Source organism: Oncorhynchus clarkii, chromosome 21, assembly GCF_045791955.1.
Source record: "Oncorhynchus clarkii lewisi isolate Uvic-CL-2024 chromosome 21, UVic_Ocla_1.0, whole genome shotgun sequence".
In the NCBI taxonomy this organism is placed as follows: domain Eukaryota; kingdom Metazoa; phylum Chordata; class Actinopteri; order Salmoniformes; family Salmonidae; genus Oncorhynchus; species Oncorhynchus clarkii.
Genome location: NC_092167.1, coordinates 39,132,860 through 39,153,536, shown reverse-complemented (window position 1 = coordinate 39,153,536; position 20,677 = coordinate 39,132,860). Strand labels below are relative to the sequence as shown.

The 20,677-nt window shown below is 43.7% G+C and overlaps 1 protein-coding gene across 1 annotated transcript; it reads left to right on the top strand.

Moving 5' to 3' along the window:
* Nucleotides 1-171: 171 nt before the first annotated feature.
* On the top strand, nucleotides 172-18,855 carry LOC139378998 (phospholipase A-2-activating protein-like). The gene is made up of 14 exons (XM_071121687.1): nucleotides 172-389; nucleotides 888-1,081; nucleotides 1,219-1,319; nucleotides 1,484-1,604; nucleotides 1,700-1,867; nucleotides 4,880-5,015; nucleotides 7,886-8,055; nucleotides 8,388-8,539; nucleotides 12,364-12,583; nucleotides 13,310-13,375; nucleotides 13,500-13,571; nucleotides 13,753-13,860; nucleotides 14,089-14,256; nucleotides 18,135-18,855. The coding sequence occupies exons 1-14, from the start codon at nucleotides 241-243 to the stop codon at nucleotides 18,707-18,709; spliced, it is 2,400 nt and encodes a 799-aa protein (XP_070977788.1). The 5' UTR covers nucleotides 172-240; the 3' UTR covers nucleotides 18,710-18,855.
* The last annotated feature ends 1,822 nt before the right edge of the window (nucleotides 18,856-20,677 follow it).

Here is a 20,677-nt window from a genome sequence, read left to right as displayed (position 1 = left end):
TTTTTTGCCAGCCCAAAAACATTATTATGGCAGTGCTATTTCTATTCGTAAAAATTATATTCAAACGTCAAAAGCAGAAAAAATATATAATTTCATAAGCTAAATGTAATTGACCCATCATGCAATCTGAGGTCAAGGTTCGTTTTGCATTGCTACTTCCGCCTTACTTGCCGGCCGCTTCTTGTTGTCAAGAAACGTCACTTCTCAGCTCAGAAATTACATTGTGATATTGGGGATAAAATGGCATCACCTAACTCATATAAACTAAGCTGCTCTATACCTGGTCATGAAATGGATGTGAGAGGTCTTTCAGCTGCTTTTTTCCCTGACGGAGCCTTTGTGTCTGTTTCCCGAGACCGAACCGGACGAGTCTGGGTACCAAACTCAAGGTACCGCGAGCTAGCTTAGCTCAACAGACAATAATGTGGTTCTCACCATTTTAATGTCGTAAAGATAATCAGTTAGGAACCCTAGCCACACACATCGATGCCCCTCTCAATTCAACATAAGCATTATGTAAAGGCAAATCAACAAGTCGCTGCTATTGCATCGACTCTAGCTAGCAAAATTAGCGTTGTCATTCTCTTAGCAAGTATTATGCAGTGTTGTTTCCACATCGGATAGTCCCCCATTCACAACACGCCAACTGTATGTGACACAAAGTTTCTTAAACTTGAAGGACGAGATTTATCGCTAGACCTTATGGCTATTGTTAGCTAGCTAGTTAGCTAACGTTATTAACGTTTCCTTTATAGCTAGCAACGCTTTTCTATAGCTAGTTAATCATTCGAAATAGCCAGAGCCTGTTCAGAATTTGACACCGCCCTGTTCTGCATTGGAAATGTAATACAATTTAATTTCATATAACATGTTTTGTCTCTCTTCAGCCCAGACAGGGGGTTCACAGAAATGCATTGCATGACAGGTCATCAAACTTTTGTATCCTGTGTATGCATCATCGCTCCAAGTGACACATATCCTCGGGGACTCATAGCCACTGGTGGAAATGACCACAACATATGTGTTTTCACACTGGACCAACCACAACCATTATTCACCCTGAAGGGACACAAAAACACAGGTAGAGTTGATAAACAGTTAATGCATTATTTTGCAACACCTAATTGAATGTGATTACTTTACTTCAAATACCAACTTGGTCTGATGACACTTTTGTTGTGAATAGCTAGAAATGATCCATGATATGTATGTCCACAGTGTGCACTCTGTCCTCTGGAAAGTTTGGAACCCTACTGAGTGGCTCATGGGACACCACAGCAAAAGTCTGGCTCAACGAGAAGTGCATGATGACCTTACAGGTAAAGTGTATGAGACATGTTCAGTAGAGCTCAATTTAGCAAAAACATTTTGCGACATAAAATGAAAATCTGTGTTCTTATTGAATAAGTTTCGCAACATTTTCTCTGTACTGAACACAACCCAGGTGAGTGAATATGGCTAGATGTGCTCTTTTGTATTCCAGGGGCACACAGCAGCAGTGTGGGCAGTGGTCATATTACCTGAACAAGGCCTCATGCTGTCAGGATCAGCTGACAAGACCATCAAGCTGTGGAAGGCTGGGCATTGTGAGAAGACATTTACAGGTGAGATATTAATGCACCCACAAACCACCGTTCCCTCCATAAATATGGTGGCAGTACTGAGGCCAGACATCACCGAATGCATTCGTCTGTCCCAGGTCACGAGGACTGTGTCAGAGGGCTAGCGGTGGTCAGCGACCTGGAGTTCTTTTCCTGCAGCAATGACACCAGTATCAGGAGATGGCTGGTGACTGGGGAATGTGTGCAGGTATACTACAGCCATACCAACTACATCTACAGCCTGGCCGTCTTCCCCAATGGACAAGGTACAGTATGGACGACTGATCCCAGACAATCTACCTGTGCCCTGTTTTTAGAAACACTATGCCCTAGGAAAGTGTGACAGTCTGTTTGTAGAACCACTATGCCCGGAAAGTGTGACAGTCTGTTTGTAGAACCACTATGCCCGAGGAAAGTGTGACAGTCTGTTTGTGCTTCAAATCACATTTTATTTGTCACATGCGGTGAATACAACCTTACAGTGAAATGCTTACTTACAAGCCCGTACCCAACAATGCAGTTTTAAGAAAAATAAGTGTATAGTAAAAAAATAGATAAGTTAAGTTGACAATTGTTAGGGCCTTCCTCTTGACACCTCCGGGTATAGAGGTCTGGGATGGCAGGAAGCTTGGCCCCAGTGATGTACTGGGCCGTACGCACTACCCTCTGTAGTGCCTTGCTGTCAGATGCTGTGCAGTTGACGTACACGGCAGTGATGAAGCCAACTTTTTTGAGGATCTGAGGACCCATTCCAAATCTTTTCAGTCTCCTGAGGGGGAATAGGCTTTGTCGTGCCCTCTTCACGACTGTCTTGGTGTGTTTGGACCATGATAATTTGTTGGTGATGTGGACAACAAGGAACTTGAAGCTCTCAACCTGCTCCACTACAGCCTGTTGATGAGAATGGGGGCATGCTCGGTCCTTCTTTTCCTGTAGTCCACAATCATCTCCATTGTCTTGATCACGTTGATGGAGAGGTTGTTATCCTGGCACCACATGGCCAGGTCTCTGACCTCCTCCCTATAGACTGTCTCATCGTTGTCGGTGATCAGGCCTACCACTGTTGTGTCGTCGGCAAACTTGATGATGGTGTTGGAGTCATGCCTGGCCATGTAGTCATGGGTGAACAGGGAGTACAGGAGGGCACTGAGCACGCACCCTTGAGGGGCCCCCGTATTGTGGATCAGCATGGCAGATGTTTTTTTTTTCCTTAAGGGGTGTGTTGTTACCTACCCTTACCACCTAGGGACGGCCCTTCAGAAAGTCCAGGATCCAGTTTCAGAGGGAGGTGTTGAGTCCCAGGGTCCTTAGCTTAGTGATGAGCTTTGAGGGCACTATTGTGTTGAACACTGAGCTGTAGTCAATGAACAGCATTTTCACGTAGGTGTTCTTTTTGTCCAGGTGGGAAAGGGCAGTGTAGAGTGCAATAAAGATGGCATCATCTGTGGATCTGTTGTGGCAGTTTGGGATAATGGTGTTGTTTGGGATAATGGGATAATGGTGTTGTTGTGAGCCATGACCAGCTTTTCAAAGCACTTCATGGCTGCAGATGTGAGTGCTACGGGTTGGTAGTCATTCAGGCAGGTTATCTTAGTGTTCTTGGGCACAGGGACTATGGTGGTCTGCTTGAAACATGTTGGCATTACAGACTCAGTCAGGGACAGGTTGAAAATGTCAGTGAAGACACTTGCCAGTTGTTCAGCAGATGCTCGGAGTACACATCCTGGTAATCTGTCTGGTCCTGCAGCCTGGTGAATGTTGACCTGTTTTTAAAGGTCTTACTCACATCGGCTACGGACAGCGTGATCACAAAGTTGTCCGGAACAGCTGATGCTCTCATGCATGCTTCAGTGTTGCTTGCCTCGAAGCGAGCATAGAAGTAATTTAGCTCGTCTGGTAGGCTCGTGTCACTGGGCAGCTCGTGGCTGGCTTCCCTTTGTAGTCTGATAGTTTGCAAGCCCTGCCACATCCGACGAGCATCTGAGCCGGTGTAGTACAATTCAATCTTAGTCCTATATTGATGCTTTGCCTGTTTGATGGTTCGTTTGAGGGCATAGTGGGATTTCTTATAAGCGTCCGGGTTAGAGTTCTGCTCCTTGAAAGCGGCAGCTCTACCCGTTAGCTCAGTGTGGATTATTGCCTGAAATCCATGGCTTCTGGTTGGGGTATGTACTTAAGGTCCCTGTGGGGACGACGTCATCGATGCACCTATTGATGAAGCCAGTGACTTATGTGGTGTACAGCCATCGGAAGAATCCCGGAACATATTCAGTCTGTGCCAGCAAAACTGTCCTGTCTTTATTGACCGAGTCACTGGTCCGCCCTGTTTTAGTTTTTGCTTGTAAGCAGGAATCAGGAGGATAGAATTATGGTCAAATTTGCCAAATGGAGGGCTAGGGTGAGCTTTGTATACATCTCTGTGTATGGAGTGAAGGTGGTCTAGAGTTTTTTTTTTTTCTTCTGGTTGCACATTTTAATATGCTGGTAAAAATTTGGTCAAATGGATTTAAGTTTCCCTGCATTAAAGTCCCCGGCCACTAGGAGCGCCGCCTCTGGATGAGCGTTTTCCTGTTTGCTTATGGCCTTATACAGCTCATTGAGTGCAGATTTAGTGCCAGCACTCTTTTGGTAAATGGTGTGGTCTACAGCTTATCATGAGATACTCTACCTCAGGCGAGCAAAACCTTGAGACTTCCTTCATTTTAGATTTCGTACACCAGCTGTTGTTTACAAATATACACAGACCGCCACCCCTTGTCTTACCAGAGGCAGCTGTTCTATCTTGCCGATTTAGCATAATTTAGCAGTATTTTATCCATGTTATCGTTCAGCCACGACTTGGTGAGATATTACAGTTTTTAATGTCCCGTTGGCAGGATATTCGTGACCGTAGTTCAACTATTTTGTTATCCAATGATTGTACGTTGGCTAATAGGACTGATGGTAGAGGCAGATTACCCACTTGTCGTCAGATCCTTACAAGGCACCCTAACCTATGTTCCCGATATCTCTGTCTCTTTGTCATGTGAATGACAGGAATGTCATAAGACACGGTGGCAGAAACATTATTTACAAAATAAGTTACAAATAATGCGAAAAAACACGCACAATTGGTTGAGCGCCCGTAAAACGGCAGCCATCTCCCCCGGCACCATTATGTTTTCATAGTAGAAAAGATAACTCCTGCACACACGATATTGCCTCTGCACATTTACTTTGTTGAAGTTTCCGTCAGACATTTTTCAAGACAATCTGTTGGTGCTCTCCTCCCCTCTCAGATTTTGTGAGCACAGGAGAGGACCGGACCTTGAGGATATGGAAGCAGGGCGAGTGCCAACAGACCATCCGTCTCCCAGCCCAGTCAGTGTGGTGCTGCTGTATCCTGCCCAACGGGGATATAGCTGTGGGAGCCAGGTAAACCCCACTGTTAATCCACTGTCCAACCATTTCTATCTCACTGTCAAAGGACATGAGACATAGCAGTATAATACATGAAAACAACTGCATCACCTCTATCAGAGATAGATAAACAGTACCAGTCAAAAGTTTGGACACACCTACTCATTCCAGGGTTTTTGTTTATTTTTTACTATTTTCTACTTTGTAGAACAGTAGTGAAGACATCAAAACTATGAAATAACACATGTGGAATCATGTAGCAACCAAAAAAGTGTTAAACAAATATTTATATTTGAGTTTCTGACAGCTTTGCACACGCTTGACAGCTTTGCACACGCTCGGCATTCTCTCAACCAGCTTCATGAGGTAGTCACCTGCATTTCAATTAACAGGTGTGCCTTGTTAAAAGTTAATTTGTGGAATTTGTTTCCTTAATGCGGTTGAGCCAATCAGTTGTGTTGTGACATGGTAGTGGTGGTATACAGAAGATGGCCCTATTTGCTAAAAGACCAAGTCTATATTATGGCAAGAACAGCTCATATAAGCAAAGAGAAATGACAGTCCATCATTACTTTAAGACATGAAGGTCAGTCAATATGGAAAATTCAAGTGCAGTCGCAAAAACCATCAAGCACTATGATGAAACTGGCTCATGAGGACCGCCACAGGAAAGGAAGACCCAGAGTTACCTCTGCGGCAGAGGATAAGTTCATTAGAGTTACCAGCTTCAGAAATTGCAGCAGGGTATAACTGCTTCACAGAATTAAAGTAACAGACACATCTCAACATCAACTGTTCAGAGGAGGCTGCGTGAATCAGGCCTTCATGGTAGAATTGCTGCAAAGAAACCACTACTAAAGGACACCAATAATAAGAAGAGACTTGCTTGGGCCAAGAAACGTGAGCAATGGACATTAGACCAGTGGAAATCTGTCCTTTGGTCCACATTTTTTGTGTCTTTGTGAGACGCAGTGTAGGTGAACGAATTATCACAGCATGTGTAGTTCCCACTGTGAAGCATGGAGGAGAACGTGTGGAGGTGCTTGGCTGGTGACACTGATTTATTTAGAATTCAAGGCACACTTAACCAGCATGGCTACCACAGCATTCTGCAGCAATACGCCATCCCATCTGGTTTGCGCTTAGTGGGACTATAATTTGTTTTTCAACAGGACAATGACCCAACACACCTCCAGGCTATGTAAGGGCTATTTGACCAAGAAGGAGAGTGATGGAGTGCTGCATCAGATTACCTGGCCTCCTCAATCACCCGACCTCAACCCAACCCGTTACAGCCTTATTCTAAAATTGATTAAATAAAACATGTTCCTCATCAATCTACACACAATACCCCATAATGACATGGCAAAAACAGGTTTATAGAAATACCTTATTTACATAAGTATTCAGACCCTTTGCTATGAGACTCAGAATTGAGCTCTGGTGCATCCTGTTTCCATTGATCATCCTTGAGATGTTTCGATATCTTGATTGGAGTCCACCTGTGGTAAATTAAATTGATTCGACATGATTTGGAAAGGCACACACCTGTCTATATAAGGTCCCACAGTTGACAATGCATGTCAGAGCAAAAACCGAGCCATGAGGTCGAAGGAATTGTCCGTAGAGCTCTGAGACAGGATTGTGTAGAGGCACAGCTCTGGGAAAGGGTACCAAAATATTTCTGCAGCATTTAAGGTCACCACAGTGGCCTCACCCTTCTTAAATGGAAGAAGTTTGGAACCACCAAGACTCTTCCTAGAGCTGGCCGCCCGGCCAAACTGAGAAATCGGGGGAGAAGTGCCTTGGTCAGGGAGGTGATAAAGAACCCGATGGTCACTCTGACAGAGCTCCAGAGTTCCTCTGTGGAGATGGGAGAACCTTCCATAAGGACAACCATCTCTGCAGTACTCCACCAATCAGGCCTTTATGGTAGAGTGGCCAGACGGAAGCTACTCCTCAGTAAAAGGCACATGACAGCCCGCTTGGAGTTTGCCAAAAGGCACCTAAAGGACTCTCAGACCATGAGAAACAAGATTATTTTGTCTGATGAAACCAAGATTGAACTCTTTGGCCTGGCACCATCCCTACGGTGAAGCATGGTGATGGCAGCATCATGCTGTGTGGATGTTTTCCAGCGGCAGGGACTGGAAGAGACTCGTCAGAATCAAACTAAAGATTAACTGAGCAAAGTACAGAGATCCTTGATGAAAACCTGCTCCGGGTTCACATCCCAGCAGGACAACAATCCTAAGCACACAGCCAAGATGACGCATGAGTGGCTTCGGGACAAGTCTCAATGTCCTTGAGTGGCCCAGCCAGAACAACGACTTGAACCCAATCTAAAATCTCTGAAGAGACCTGAAAATAGCTGTGCAGCAATGCACCACAACCAACCTGACAGAGCTTGAGAGGATCTGCAGAAGAGAAGAATGGTAGAAACTCCCCAAATACAGGTGTGCCAAGCTTGTAGCGTCATACCCAAGAAGACTCGAGGCTGTAATCGCTGCCGAAGGTGTTTCAACAAAGTACTGAGTGAAGGATCTGAATACTTATGTCAATGTGATATTTCCGTTTTTTTATATATATAAATTACCCAACATTTCTAAAAACTTGTTTTTGCTTTGTCATTATGGGGTATTGTTTGTAGATTGATGGGGGGGGACTGTTGAATCCATTTTAGAATAAGGCTGTAACGTTACAAAATGTGGAAAAAGTCAAGGGGTCTGAATACTTTCTGAACTCACTGTATATTATTATTAATTAGTTAGTGAGTAGTTCAAAGTAAATTAAGAGAAACAGTTACATGGATAGAGTGAGGAGAGAGCAATGTTGCTGCGGTTACCTTGCTTTTGTGTCACCGATTTGTGTTATTCGCCTCACAGTGACGGCCTCATCAGAGTGTTCACTGAGGTGGAAGACCGCATGGCCAGCCCTCAGGACCTCCAAGCTTTCGAGGATGAGCTCTCCAAGACCACCATCGACCCCAAGACCGGGGACCTGGGGGACATCAAGATGGAGGATCTTCCAGGCAGGGATCACCTTGATGAGCCTGGTAATTATATTACGTACATATTCCATTATATTAATCCATTTCATTACACTATATATGTATTGATATCTATATATTCAATTAACAGAAAACTATTAGGACATTACATGCCCAACATCACTGTTTGGCTGTTATTGTTTTTTTGCATCTACAGCCCCTGATCACTGACATCTTTCATGAATGATAAACGTATTTTTACCAATCACCAATCTTTAGTAGAACTGAAACTATAAACCACAGAAGCACATGAAAAGTGGAGTAATTCAGAAACCCCCCTTGTTGTATTGGAGTGTGTAAAGTATGCACACTCATTAAGATGTGTGTCTGTCTCCCAGGGAATCGGGAAGGACAGACGCGGCTGATCAAAGAGGGCCAGAAGGTGGAGGCGTACCAGTGGAGCGTGGCCGACAGCCGCTGGATGAAGATAGGAGATGTGGTGGGAGGGTCCAATCAGCAGACCTCCAAGAAAGTCAACTATGAGGGGAAGGTGCGGTCACGAAATTCTGTCAGCCGGGGATTGTCAAGCAAATAACTGTCGGTCTCACGGTAATTGATCGTTAATTAACATGAACACATATCCTGGCTTCCCCACTGATGCAGACCTTTGGAACATCTACATTTTAAAAAAGTGTAATAAATCCATTTAATATAGCTTACACCTTTACAATAAATTAATTATTTATTCTAGACAGGCCTAAAGAAGTATGATATGAAGAAATTGTAGTCTTTCAGAAGAACAGAATAGCATACTGTGAGTTGTTCTAATGTCAGGTCATGATCTGACAATGCCAAATGGCTGTGGGCTACGGAAGTTCATTTAGGAGACGATATTTGCATTCAATTCCATGGCATTTGTTTATATTATTTTATAGTATGAAGAATACAATTGAACCAAGTTGAATAAAATAGAAAGGATATTTTCTCCAAACGCAGCTATTCTGTGTTGAGTGGTTAACAAAGAAATAGGTACTCCTATATGCTTCATTTAGAGTTGTTCTACAAACGTTGGGCAGGATGCGACTCTGATGATTTGAAAAAAGTTGTTTGAAAGGTATGGGTTCTTTGTTTTTTGTGCAGGCTGTACACACCACCAGTCTCTCATTCAGAATTTGACAAGCACTTGATAATGACTCAAATTTCACGGCGGCATCCCCTTTTGTGTGGCCGTAAAGCACCCTAAAAAAATCTGGAGTGCTGTGTTGTGCCCTTCTCCCTGAGTGCTGCGCGCTCCGAAGCACCTCGCACTCATATGGCTCTCCATCACATGATCAGGTCTTTCTCACAGGCTACAAGTGAAGACAGACACATCGGGGACGCAACTGCGCACGTCCTTATCCAATTCCGAGGTGCATATTGAAGATATTGGAAGAACTGTCCACTTTTACGTTTCGTCAGCCAACAAGATGAGTAGGGTTAGGCCTAACAAACAGCAAAAGCACTAGCCTATGTAAATGTACTGTCCCCCATAGTACAGTCGTGGCCAAAAGTTTTGAGAATGACATAAATATTAATTTTCACAGTCTGCTGCCTCAGTTTGTATGATGGCAATTTGCATATACTCCAGAATGTTATGAAGAGTGATCAGATGAATTGCAATTAATTGCCTTCTTTACCATGCAAATGAACTGAATCCCCCAAAAAACATTTCCACTGCATTTCAGCCCTGCCACAAAAGGAACAGCTGACATCATGATTCTCTCGTTAACACAGGTGTGAGTGTTGACGAGGACAAGGTTTGAGATCACTCTGTCATGTTGATTGAGTTCGAATAACAGACTGGAAGCTTCAAAAGGAGGGTGGTGCTTGGAATCATTGTTCTTCCTCTGTCAACCATGGTTACCTGCAAGGAAACATGTGCCGTCATCATTGCTTTGCACAAAAAGGGCTTCACAGGCAAGGATATTGCTGCCAGTAAGATTGTACCTAAATTAACAATTTTATCAGATCATCAAAAACTTCAAGGAGAGTGGTTCAATTGTTGTGAAGAAGGCTTCAGGGCGCCTAAGAAAGTCCAGCAAGCGCCAGGACCGTCTCCTAAAGTTGATTCAGCTGCGGGATCAGGGCACCACCAGTAAAGAGCTTGCTCAGGAATGGCAGCAGGCAGGTGTGAGTGCATCTCCACGCACAGTGAGACGAAGACTTTTGGAGGATGGCCTGGTGTCACGAAGGGCAGCAAAGAAGCCACTTCTCTCCAGGAAAAACAACAGGTACAGGGATTGGACTGCTGAGGATTGGGGTAAAGTCATTTTCTCTAATGAATCCCCTTTCCAGTTGTTTGGGGCATCTGGAAAAAAGCTTGTCTGGGGAAGATAAGGTGAGCAGCCATGAATAAAGAATGGTACCAACACATCCGCCGAGAGCAAATTCCCAACCATCCAGGAACAGTTTGGTGACAAACAATGCATTTTCCAGCATGATTGGAGCACCTTGTCATAAGGCAAAAGTGATAACTACGTGGCTCGGGGAAAAAAACATCAATATTTTGGGTCCATGGTCAGGAAACTCCCAGACCTTAATCCCATTGAGAACTTGTGGTCAATCCTCAAGAGGCAGGTGGGGTGGACAAACAAAAACCCACACATTCTGACAAACTTCAAGCATTGATTATGCAAGAATTGTCTGCCAGCAGTCAGGATGTGGCCCAGAAGTTAATTGACAGCATGCCAGGGCGGATTGCAGAGGTCTTGAAAAAGAAGGGTCAACACTGCAAATATTGACTCTATGCATCAACTTCATGTAATTGTCAATAAAAGCCTTTGACACTTGTGAATTGCTTGTAATTATACTTCAGTATTCCATAGTAACATCTGACAAAAACACTGAAGCAGTAAACTTTGGAAAATAATATTTGTGTCATTCTCAAAACTTTTGGCCACGACTGTACATAAGTTGACATTCTATTCTGTGCAATAAATAAATATTCAGAACATAGTCTGAGACAGTTGTGAGATGTGATGGATCCCAAATTAATACAAGCACTAGCATCCCCAAAAATGTTTACGCAATGCGTCAAACGCAACAGATCAGAACGTTTAGCTTTAAATTTTGATAAACTATTAGGCTATTTGTTCACATTATAAGTACAGCAATGCGCATATGGCAGTAGGCTAAAAGTGTGAATGTTACATTCGCGAGAGAACACCATTATCAAAAGTTACCACAAATGTGATTATGCATGTAATGCTTTTATTATAAAGGTGCATTTTTATGGTGAAAATTATCTTCCTCAAACTTGAAACTCACGCACTGCGAATGTATGCCAGTTAGGCTCTACAACCGTTATAAAGCAGATGAATGTGCTTAATTTAAAAAAGTTATTTGGCCACTTTAGGTGTGATACTAACCTTATCCAAACAAAAAGGTCAGAGGGGCTACGCTACATGAGGTGTGCGACTATGATTAGAAAAATTTGCCAAAAAAAAGGCATTGTTTCTTGCCTTAAGCTGGGCTTCATAAGTGATAATATATAATTCACAAGTGATAGGCTAATATTGTCACCCATCGGAGTATTCTTGATTTAATCTTGTCATTACATATACTAAATCAAATATTTGTTTTGATTTAGAATGTACCTTGATCATGCACCTGTCTCGAAACGGGCAGCAGGAAAAAATACGTCACCTATGCACTTAAATAGCAAATGGAGGACGCTTTTCCCATGGTTCATTTTCATGCCAGCCAATTAGGCTATACTCCTGTTGTTAAGAGAAGCAATGTACTTAATATTAGGAAAGTTGAGAAATAAATATAGTAGGCCTAGTCTATAGAAAGCTGATGGGATCCTCCTCTTTTTAAGAGGCCATCACTCTGTTTTCTCACTCAATTGCGTGGCCTATGGAAATGTTGCATTACATGAGCTTCTCATGAAGTGTTTGATAAGATTTTTAATTACATTTGCATTGATGTCAGCGTTATTAGAGGGATAATAGAGTGCTGAGTACCAGGCAGTTAGCAAGTTTGATAGGCTACTAATGACCATCAGCAGCATTAGAGCTTGGAGAAGCCTAATTACTGTGACTAAACGGTCACTTGGAATTTGACTTCCTTCATGACTTGTGAACGCCATAATGGCGGTAATAAGGTCGCCGCAACAGCCATAGGTGCACCCCAACGTTAGGTCAATGATGATAACAATAGATAGACAGGTCGAGAGAGACTTTGCCTCAGAGGAAAATTGTGTGCTGACTACAAGACAACTCTGGTGAACAGAGTACAGATGCAAGGCAAATTATTCACAAGTGCATTTGATCTTCACTGAGGCGAGCTGTCAGACAGTGAATCACTCAACCCATCTTCCGAATGGTTTTCCAGGAGTACGACTTTGTCTTCACCATCGACATCAACGAGGGTGGCCCGTCCATGAAGCTGCCCTACAACGTGACGGACGACCCCTGGCTGACGGCTCACAACTTCCTGCAGAAGAACGAGCTCAGCCCCATGTTCCTGGACCAGGTGGCCAACTTCATCATCGAGAACACCAAAGGACACACCTTGGGAGCCGCCCCACCCAGCGCTGCCGACCCATTCACTGGTAAAGCCACTGGATCAACGAGCGCCATAGGCTACACTTAGGGCAATGTTTTCTTCTAAAGAAAACGTGCAGTGGACCAAGTTCACATAATGTTTAAAATAGACCAGCCTAGCCCAGTAGTATCAATCCATTCACTGGTGAAGCCATTGAGCCATCTTCACTATATAGGCCACGCCTGGGGCAGCATATTTGTCTTTGATGGGCAATTCCACTGTAACAGAGTGACTCAGAATTTTCACTTTAAAATGTATGTCAAACAAGTGATTGCAAAGTTAAACAAACCACAAAAGTCTTTGCACAAGGATGACTTTCTGTAAAGGTTAACTGAAAATGTCACAAACGCATTGACTTGAAGAACAGTGCAGACGCAAAGTCCGGTAACAGAATGACGGCACCAGCAGCACAAACCGTCATTCCGTCAACTGCACTCTTCTTCAAGTAAATGTGTTTTTGTAAAATGTTCTTTGGAAATGGTTAAGTCATCCTTGTGCAAAGAGTTGTATGGTTTGTTTAAATTTGCAATCATTGTTTTTTTTTGTTTGACATACATTTTAATGTGAAAAATCTCAGCATCACTCTGTTACAGTGGAATTGCCTCTAACAAACATTGTGCAACGTTACTGTAAACAATTGGAATAGACGGGATCACAGCAAGTAAATACAAAATGTGTTTGGAATACCAGACTTACTGTATATTTACCCTGCTTTTGTCATGTTCACCATCAGGCTCAGGCCGATACATCCCTGTAGCTGCCGACAATAGAGCAGGTTTTGGGGCTGACCCCTTCACAGGTAAATAAAAACAAATGTCCTTTTCTTGTAGATTTCAGTTTGTTGAGAACATGCTGTTCTAATGTATTATATGGCATTTTCATTCTATGGCTATGCTAATACATTATTACGGCACTTTCCCCAGGCACTGGGCGATACATCCCAGGATCGGGGACTCCCACAGGGGCGCCGGTGGGCGCGGCAGACCCCTTCACAGGTAAGTCACTATAGCAATGCCCCGGGTTCAATCAAAGGTTGCATTGACACACGGTCCTGTTTTTTTTATTTTCACTCATAATAAAAGACAACCCAATAACACTGCTAAAGCAGATGAAATCTAGTCTCTAGTATTTTGTTTGTTTGAGGTGTAACATTTGCCTGTCTTCTTTTCTTCCCAGGTGGGGGTGCCTACTCCTCAGCTGCCTCGAGGCAGACATCCACCAACATCTACTTCCCCAAAACGGACGGGGTGACCTTCGAGCAGGCCAACGCAACACAGATAATGGGTATGTAAACACTGACCAAAACATGATCCCTTCGTATTTTATTCCATATTTTCCTACCAGCAGAAATAATCTCTATTTATTCAGCGTACAAAACTGCACTGTGGCTGAACTGAAACAATGTGCATAGCTACATGAAAACCTCACTACAGAAAATACATCCCGGATATTACAGTGTCCTAACATACTCAATTGCCTCTCTCTATGTTAATGTTGCCCTTCCACCACCAGCCAAGCTGAGGGAGCTGAACGGTGGGGCCCCTGGTGAATACAGGCTGTCTGAGGAGGTGCTGGGGAGCCTGGAGAAGCTGCTGGTATCTGTATGTGACCCCTGTGCCTCAGAGCAGCCCACCACCGAGCAGATCAGCCTTCTCTGGAAGACCTCTCACTGGCCAGAAGGTAGGCTAACAATCATTATGGGTTTTGTATTTATTAAGGATCCCCATTTAGTTACTGCCAAGGCAGCAGCTACTCTTCAAATCAAAGTTTATTTGTCACGTGTGCCGAATACAAGTGTAGACCTTACAGTGAAATGCTTACTTACAGGCTCTAACCAATAGTGCAAAAAAGGTATTAGGTGAACAATGGGTAAGTAAAGAAATAAAACAACAGTAAAAAGACAGGCTATATACAGTAGCGAGTCTACATACAGACACCGGTTAGTCAGGCTGATTGAGGTAGTATGTACATGCAGATATGGTTAAAGTGACTATGCATACAGTGGGGCAAAAAAGTATTTAGTCAGCCACCAATTGTGCAAGTTCTCCCACTTAAAAAGATGAGAGAGGCCTGTAATTTTCATCATCGGTACACTTCAACTATGACAGACAAAATGAGAAAAAAAAATCCAGAAAATCACATTGTAGGATTATTGATGAATTTATTTGCAAATTATGGTGGAAAATAAGTATTTGGTCACCTACAAACAAGCAAGATTTCTGGCTCTCACAGACCTGTAACTTCTTTAAGAGGCTCCTCTGTCCTCCACTCGTTACCTGTATTAATGGCACCTGTTTGAACTTGTTATCAGTATAAAAGACACCTGTCCACAACCTCAAACAGTCACACTCCAAACTCCACTATGGCCAAGACCAAAGACCTGTCAAAGGACACCAGAAACAAAATTGTAGACCTGCACCAGGCTGGGAAGACTGAATCTGCAATAGGTAAGCAGCTTGGTTTGAAGAAATCAACTGTGGGAGCAATTATTAGGAAATAGAAGACATATAAGACCACTGATAATCTCCCTCGATCTGGGGCTCCACGCAAGATCTCACCTCGTGGGGTCAAAATTATCACAAGAACGGTGAGCAAAAATCCCAGAACCACACGGGGGGACCTAGTGAATGACCTGCAGAGAGCTGGGACCAACATTTTTTTTCTCATTTTGTCTGTCATAGTTGAAGTGTACCTATGATGAAAATTACAGGCTTCTCTCATCTTTTTAAGTGGGAGAACTTGCACAATTGGTGGCTGACTAAATACTTTTTTGCCCCACTGTATGATAAACAGAGAGTAGCATGAGTGTAAAAGAGGGGTTGGGGGGGGCACACAATGCAAATAGTCCCGGTAGCCATTCAATTACCTGTTCAGGAGTCTTATGGCTTGGGGCTAAAAACTGTTGGGAAGCCTTTTTGTCCTAGACTTGGCACTCCGGTATCGCTTGCCATGCGGTACTGGGGTTGGGGTCCAGCCGGGCTGGGGTCTGACAATTTTTAGGGCCTTCCTCTGACACCGCCTGGTGTAGAGGTCCTGGATGGCAGGCAGCTTGGCCCCAGTGATGTACTTGGCCGTACGCACTACCCTCTGTAGTGCCTTACGGTCGGAGGCCGAGCAATTGCCGTACCAGGCAGGCTCTCGATGTTGCAGCTGTAGAACCTTTTGAGGATCTCAGGACCCATGCCAAATCTTTTTTGTTTCCTGAGGGGGAATAGGCTTTGTCGTGCCCTCTTCACAACTGTCTTGGTGTGTTTGGACCATTCTAGTTTGTTGTTGATGTGGACACCAAGGAACTTGAAGCTCTCAACCTGCTCCACTACAGCCCCGTCTATGAGAAAGGGGGCGTGCTCGGTCCTCCTTTTCCTGTAGTCCACAATCATCTCCTTAGTCTTGGTTATGTTGAGGAATAGGTTGTTATTCTGGCACCACCCGGCCAGGTCTCTGACCTCCTCCCTATAGGCTGTCTCGTCGTTGTCGGTGATCAGGCCTACCACTGTAGTGTCGTCTGCAAACTTAATGATGGTGTTGGAGTCGTGCCTGGCCGTGTAATGTAATGCCTGGGGTCCAGCAACATTAAGGCAGTTATATACAATTTAAAATATTACATGATATTACATTTCATAACCCTTTTCACAACACGTTGTGTTCTCTCAGGCCACTACTCTACTATCACATATCTACAATACAAAATCCACATGTGTGTAGAGTGCCTGTTCTACCTACATGTACATATTACCTCAATTACCTCGACTAACTGGTGCCCCCACACATTGACTCTGTACCGGTGCCCCCTGTATATGGCCTTGCTATTGTTATTTTACTGCTGCTGTTTAATTATTTGTTACTTTTATTTGACATTTTTTACTTTTCAATTTTTTACTTAACACATTTTTCTTAACTTGTTGGTTAAGTAAGCATTTCACTTCGGCGCATGTGACAAATAACATTAGATTTGTTTTATCGTGTGTGTGTGTGTGTGTGTCTCTCTTCACAGTCCCCGCTGTTCCATAAGGTGTATTTTTATTGGTTATTTAAATCTGATTCTACTGCTTGCATCAGTTACCTGGTGTGGGATAGAGTTCCATGTAGTCATGGTTCTATGTAGTACTGTGCACCTCCCATAGTCTGTTCTGGACTTGGGATTTGTAAAGAGACCTTTGGTGGCATGTCTTGTGTGGTATGCATGGGTGTCTGAGCTGTTTGCTAGTAGTTTAAACCGGCACCTCGGTGCATTCATGTCAAGAAGTGATGAAGTCAATCTCTCCTTCACTTTGAGCCATGAGAGAGTTCCATTCATGTTATTAATGTTAGCTCTCCGTGTACATTTAAGGGCCTGCCGTGCTGCCCTGTTCTGAGACAATTGTAATTTTCAGAGGTGCCTCTTTGTGACACCTGACCACACAACTGAACAGTAGTCCAGGTGTGACAAACCTATGTTCTGAAGGACCAGCGCTTTATTATAGACAGACTACTCCCCATCTTAGCTACTGTTGTATCAACATGTTTTAACCATGATAGTTTACAATCCAGGGTTACTTCAAGCAGTTTAGTCATCTCAACTTGCTCAATTTCCACATAATTTATTATAAGATTTAGTTGAGGTTCAGGGTTTAATGAATGATTGTGCCCCAAATACAATGCTTTTAGTTGTTGTAATATTTAGGAATAACTTATTCCTTGTCACCCATTCTGAAACTAACTGCAGATCTTTGTTAACTGATGCAGTGACATCACTCTCTGTAGGAGCTGACGTGTATCGTGTTGAGTCATCCGCATACATAGACACTCTGGCTTTAGTCAGTCAGTGGCATGTCATTAGTAAAGATTGCAAAAATTAAGGGGCCTAGACAGCTGCCCTGGGAAATTCCTGATTCTACCTGGATTATGTTGTAGAAGCTTCCCTTAAAGAACACATTCTGTGTTCTGTTAGACAGGTAACTCTTTGTCCACAATAAAGCAGGATGTGTAAAGCCGTAACACATACGTTTTCCCATCAGCAGACTATGATCGATAAGGTCAAAAGCCACACTGAAGTCTAACAAAACAGCTCCCACAAACCTTTATCATCAATTTCTCTCAGCCAATCATCAGTCATTTGTGTAAGTGCTGTGCTTGTTGAATGTCCTTCCCTATAAGCGTGCTGAAAGTCTGTTGTTAATTTGTTTACAGTAAAATAGCATTGTATCTGGTCAAATGCAATTTTTTTCAAACGCTTCCAAAGGGTTGGTAACAGGCTGATCAGCTATTTGAGCCTATAAAGGGGGCTCTACTATTGTTAGGGTAGCGGAATTACTTTTGCTTCTCCAAGCCTGAGGGCACAAATTGTTTTACTATAGCCTTGGGCAGGACTAAGGTTTATCTCACTAGACTGGAGTTCTGATAAGCATTTTATTGTTTGACTTCAGTTTCAGTGTTTTCAAAAATAAAAAGCCCCATCAGCCTTTTCAAGCATGTGAAACTATTGCACATTCCAGTATTTAAACATATGGTGATGTCCCTTGTGAGCCTACTATCACTTCATTGACATGTAATCATCTCTTCTCTCTCCTGTCCTCCAGACATAGTCTTCCCCGTCCTGGACATCCTGAGGCTGGCGGTGCGCCACCCACAGGTCAACGAGAGCCTGTGCGGCGGCGACGCAGACGATGGCGTTGCGCTCTGCAACCACCTACTGAGCCTGATGAAGCCGCAGGCCCGGCCAGCCAATCAAATGCTGGCGCTGCGGACGCTCTGCAACTGCTTTAGTGGCTGGCGTGGCCGAGCCCTCCTATTGGCCCAACGGGAGGCTGTCCTGTCGCACGCTGCCGACCTGTGCTCCGTGTGCAACAAAAACATTCACATCGCCCTGGCCACTCTCGTCCTCAACTACGCCGGCTCCCTCCACGGCCAGCCTGACCTGGAAGCCAAGGCCCAGTGTCTGTCGGTGGCCAGTGCAGCGCTGGAGTCAGTGCAGGACAAGGAGGCGGTGTTTAGGCTCCTAGTGGCCCTGGGGACCACAGTGGCCTCCGACCAGACGGCCCAGGATCTGGCCAAGTCCCTGGGGGTCACGTCACAGATCGCCAAGTACACCTCTGTTACCGACCCGGCCAAGGTTGGCGAGTGCTGCCAGCTGGTTTTAAAAGAACTGCAGTGATCTGATCTCATTTTCTGTGTTTTAATCCACACCAGTATCCCCTTTCCCCTTACATTATTACTAGTCTCTGTTCAAGTGTTTTATTGATTTCTGACTGGTGGACTGTTGGATTGCATGTGCTGCAATAAAAAGATGTACAAATTGAATATTTCATTCAGCCTTTATTAATGATGGAGTTGGTGAGAAAGTAGGATTTAAATAGAAATGGCTGCGTTTACACATGCAGCCCAATCCTGATCTTTTGACCAATCAGATCAGCTCTGAAAAAGATCTAATGTGAAAAGATCTGACTTGATTGGTCAATAGACCAATTAGTGGAAAACATCCGAATTGGGCTGGAATCAGGCTAGTTTATCACCCATCTGCTACATTACCTGAGTTAGACACGGTTGAATCATTAGATGAATACTAAAAGGTCAGTGATCTTAAAGGAATAGTTCACTGAAATTACAAAATTACATTTGGTTTTCTTACCCTGTCCGTAGACTGCTTACGGGGAAAGGAAAGCAATATGGAATTTGGGTGAACTATCCCTTTAAGTTTAGAAAGTCATGTAACATCAAGCAAAAGCAAGTTTTCACCTGGCATCGTGATCCGAGAAATGCATCAATCGCAGATCAGATCACAGGTGAAAGCATGCAATGAATGTCCACTCTGCAACAATGAAGTAAGTGGCATGTTGTCCCCAGTGCCACCCTCTTGGTGAACTATTTACGCAGCACCTCAGTTCCTCATGGTAAATACTGTAACTGTAAACAGTGGAATCTTAACTATGACGCTGCATGGGATAGCAGCTGTCTTATGGGCTCCTAACCAATTATGGTATGTTTTTTTTGAGCTGGTCTTAACTTTTCTTTTGTGCATAATGTTTCCTCCATCATTTCCTATGACTGGAAACCGCTTCTGGACATCAGAACAGCGATCACTACCCTCTATTTGGACGAAAATGTCTACTAAAATGAGTTGGCAGCTCTGGACGTTCTGCCTACTCTGGACCATGCCCTAATCCCCGGGAATCGAAAGAGGAAGTGGCGGAGAAAGAGGCAGGTGAGCCGGCCCCATGACAAGACTTTGTTGGTGAGTAAATAGACTGCCATTGCCCACTGTCCTACTAGCAAACGTGCAGTCACTGGAGAACAAACCATGACTATCCTATCAACGGGATGTTTTTCAGAGTTGTGGCTGAACGAGGACATGGATATAAAGTACCAGTCAAAAGTTTGGACACTTACTCATTCAAGGGTTTTTCTTTATTTTTACTATTTTCTACATTGTAGAATAATAGTGAAGACATCCAGACTATGAAATAACACATATGTACTAACCAGAGTGGTAAACAAATCAAAATATATTTTATATTTTTCAAAGTAGCCACTCTTTGCCTTTGACAGTTTTGCACACTCTTGGCATTCTCTCAACCAGCTTCACCTGGAATCCTTTTCCAACAGTCTTGAAGTTCCCACATATACTGATCCTTTGTTGGCTGCTTTTCCTTCACTCTGCGGTCCAACTCATCCCAAACCATCTCAATTGGGTTGAGGTCGGGTGAATTGTGGAGGCAAGGTCATCTGGTGCAGCACTCTCCTTTGTCAAATAGCCCTTACACAGCCTGGAGGTGTGTTGGGTCATTGTCCTGTTGAAAATCAAATGATAGTTCCACTAAGCGCTAACCAGATGGGATGGAGTATTGCTGCAGAATGCTGTGGTCACCATGCTGGTTAAGTGTGCCTTGATTTCTAAATAAATCACAGACAGAACCCCCACACCATGCTTCACGGTGGGAACAACACATGCAGACATCATCCGTTCACCTACACTGCGTCTCACAAAGACACAACGTTGTCCATTGCTAATGTTTCTTGGCACAAACAAGTCTCTTCTGGTGTTCATTAGTATAAGGTTCTTTGCAGCAATTCCACCATTAAGGCCTGATTCAGGAAGTCTCCTCTGAACAGTTGATGTTGAGAT

What these genes read in the sequence shown, in the direction of transcription:
- LOC139378998 (XM_071121687.1), top strand. Translation starts at nt 241, where the DNA reads ATGGCATCACCTAACTCATATAAACTAAGCTGCTCTATACCTGGTCAT. An exon ending in TTGTGAGAAGACATTTACAG is followed by an intron (nt 1,605 to 1,699) that starts GTGAGATATTAA and finishes CGTCTGTCCCAG; the next exon opens with GTCACGAGGACTGTGTCAGA. An exon ending in AAGTCAACTATGAGGGGAAG is followed by an intron (nt 8,540 to 12,363) that starts GTGCGGTCACGA and finishes ATGGTTTTCCAG; the next exon opens with GAGTACGACTTTGTCTTCAC.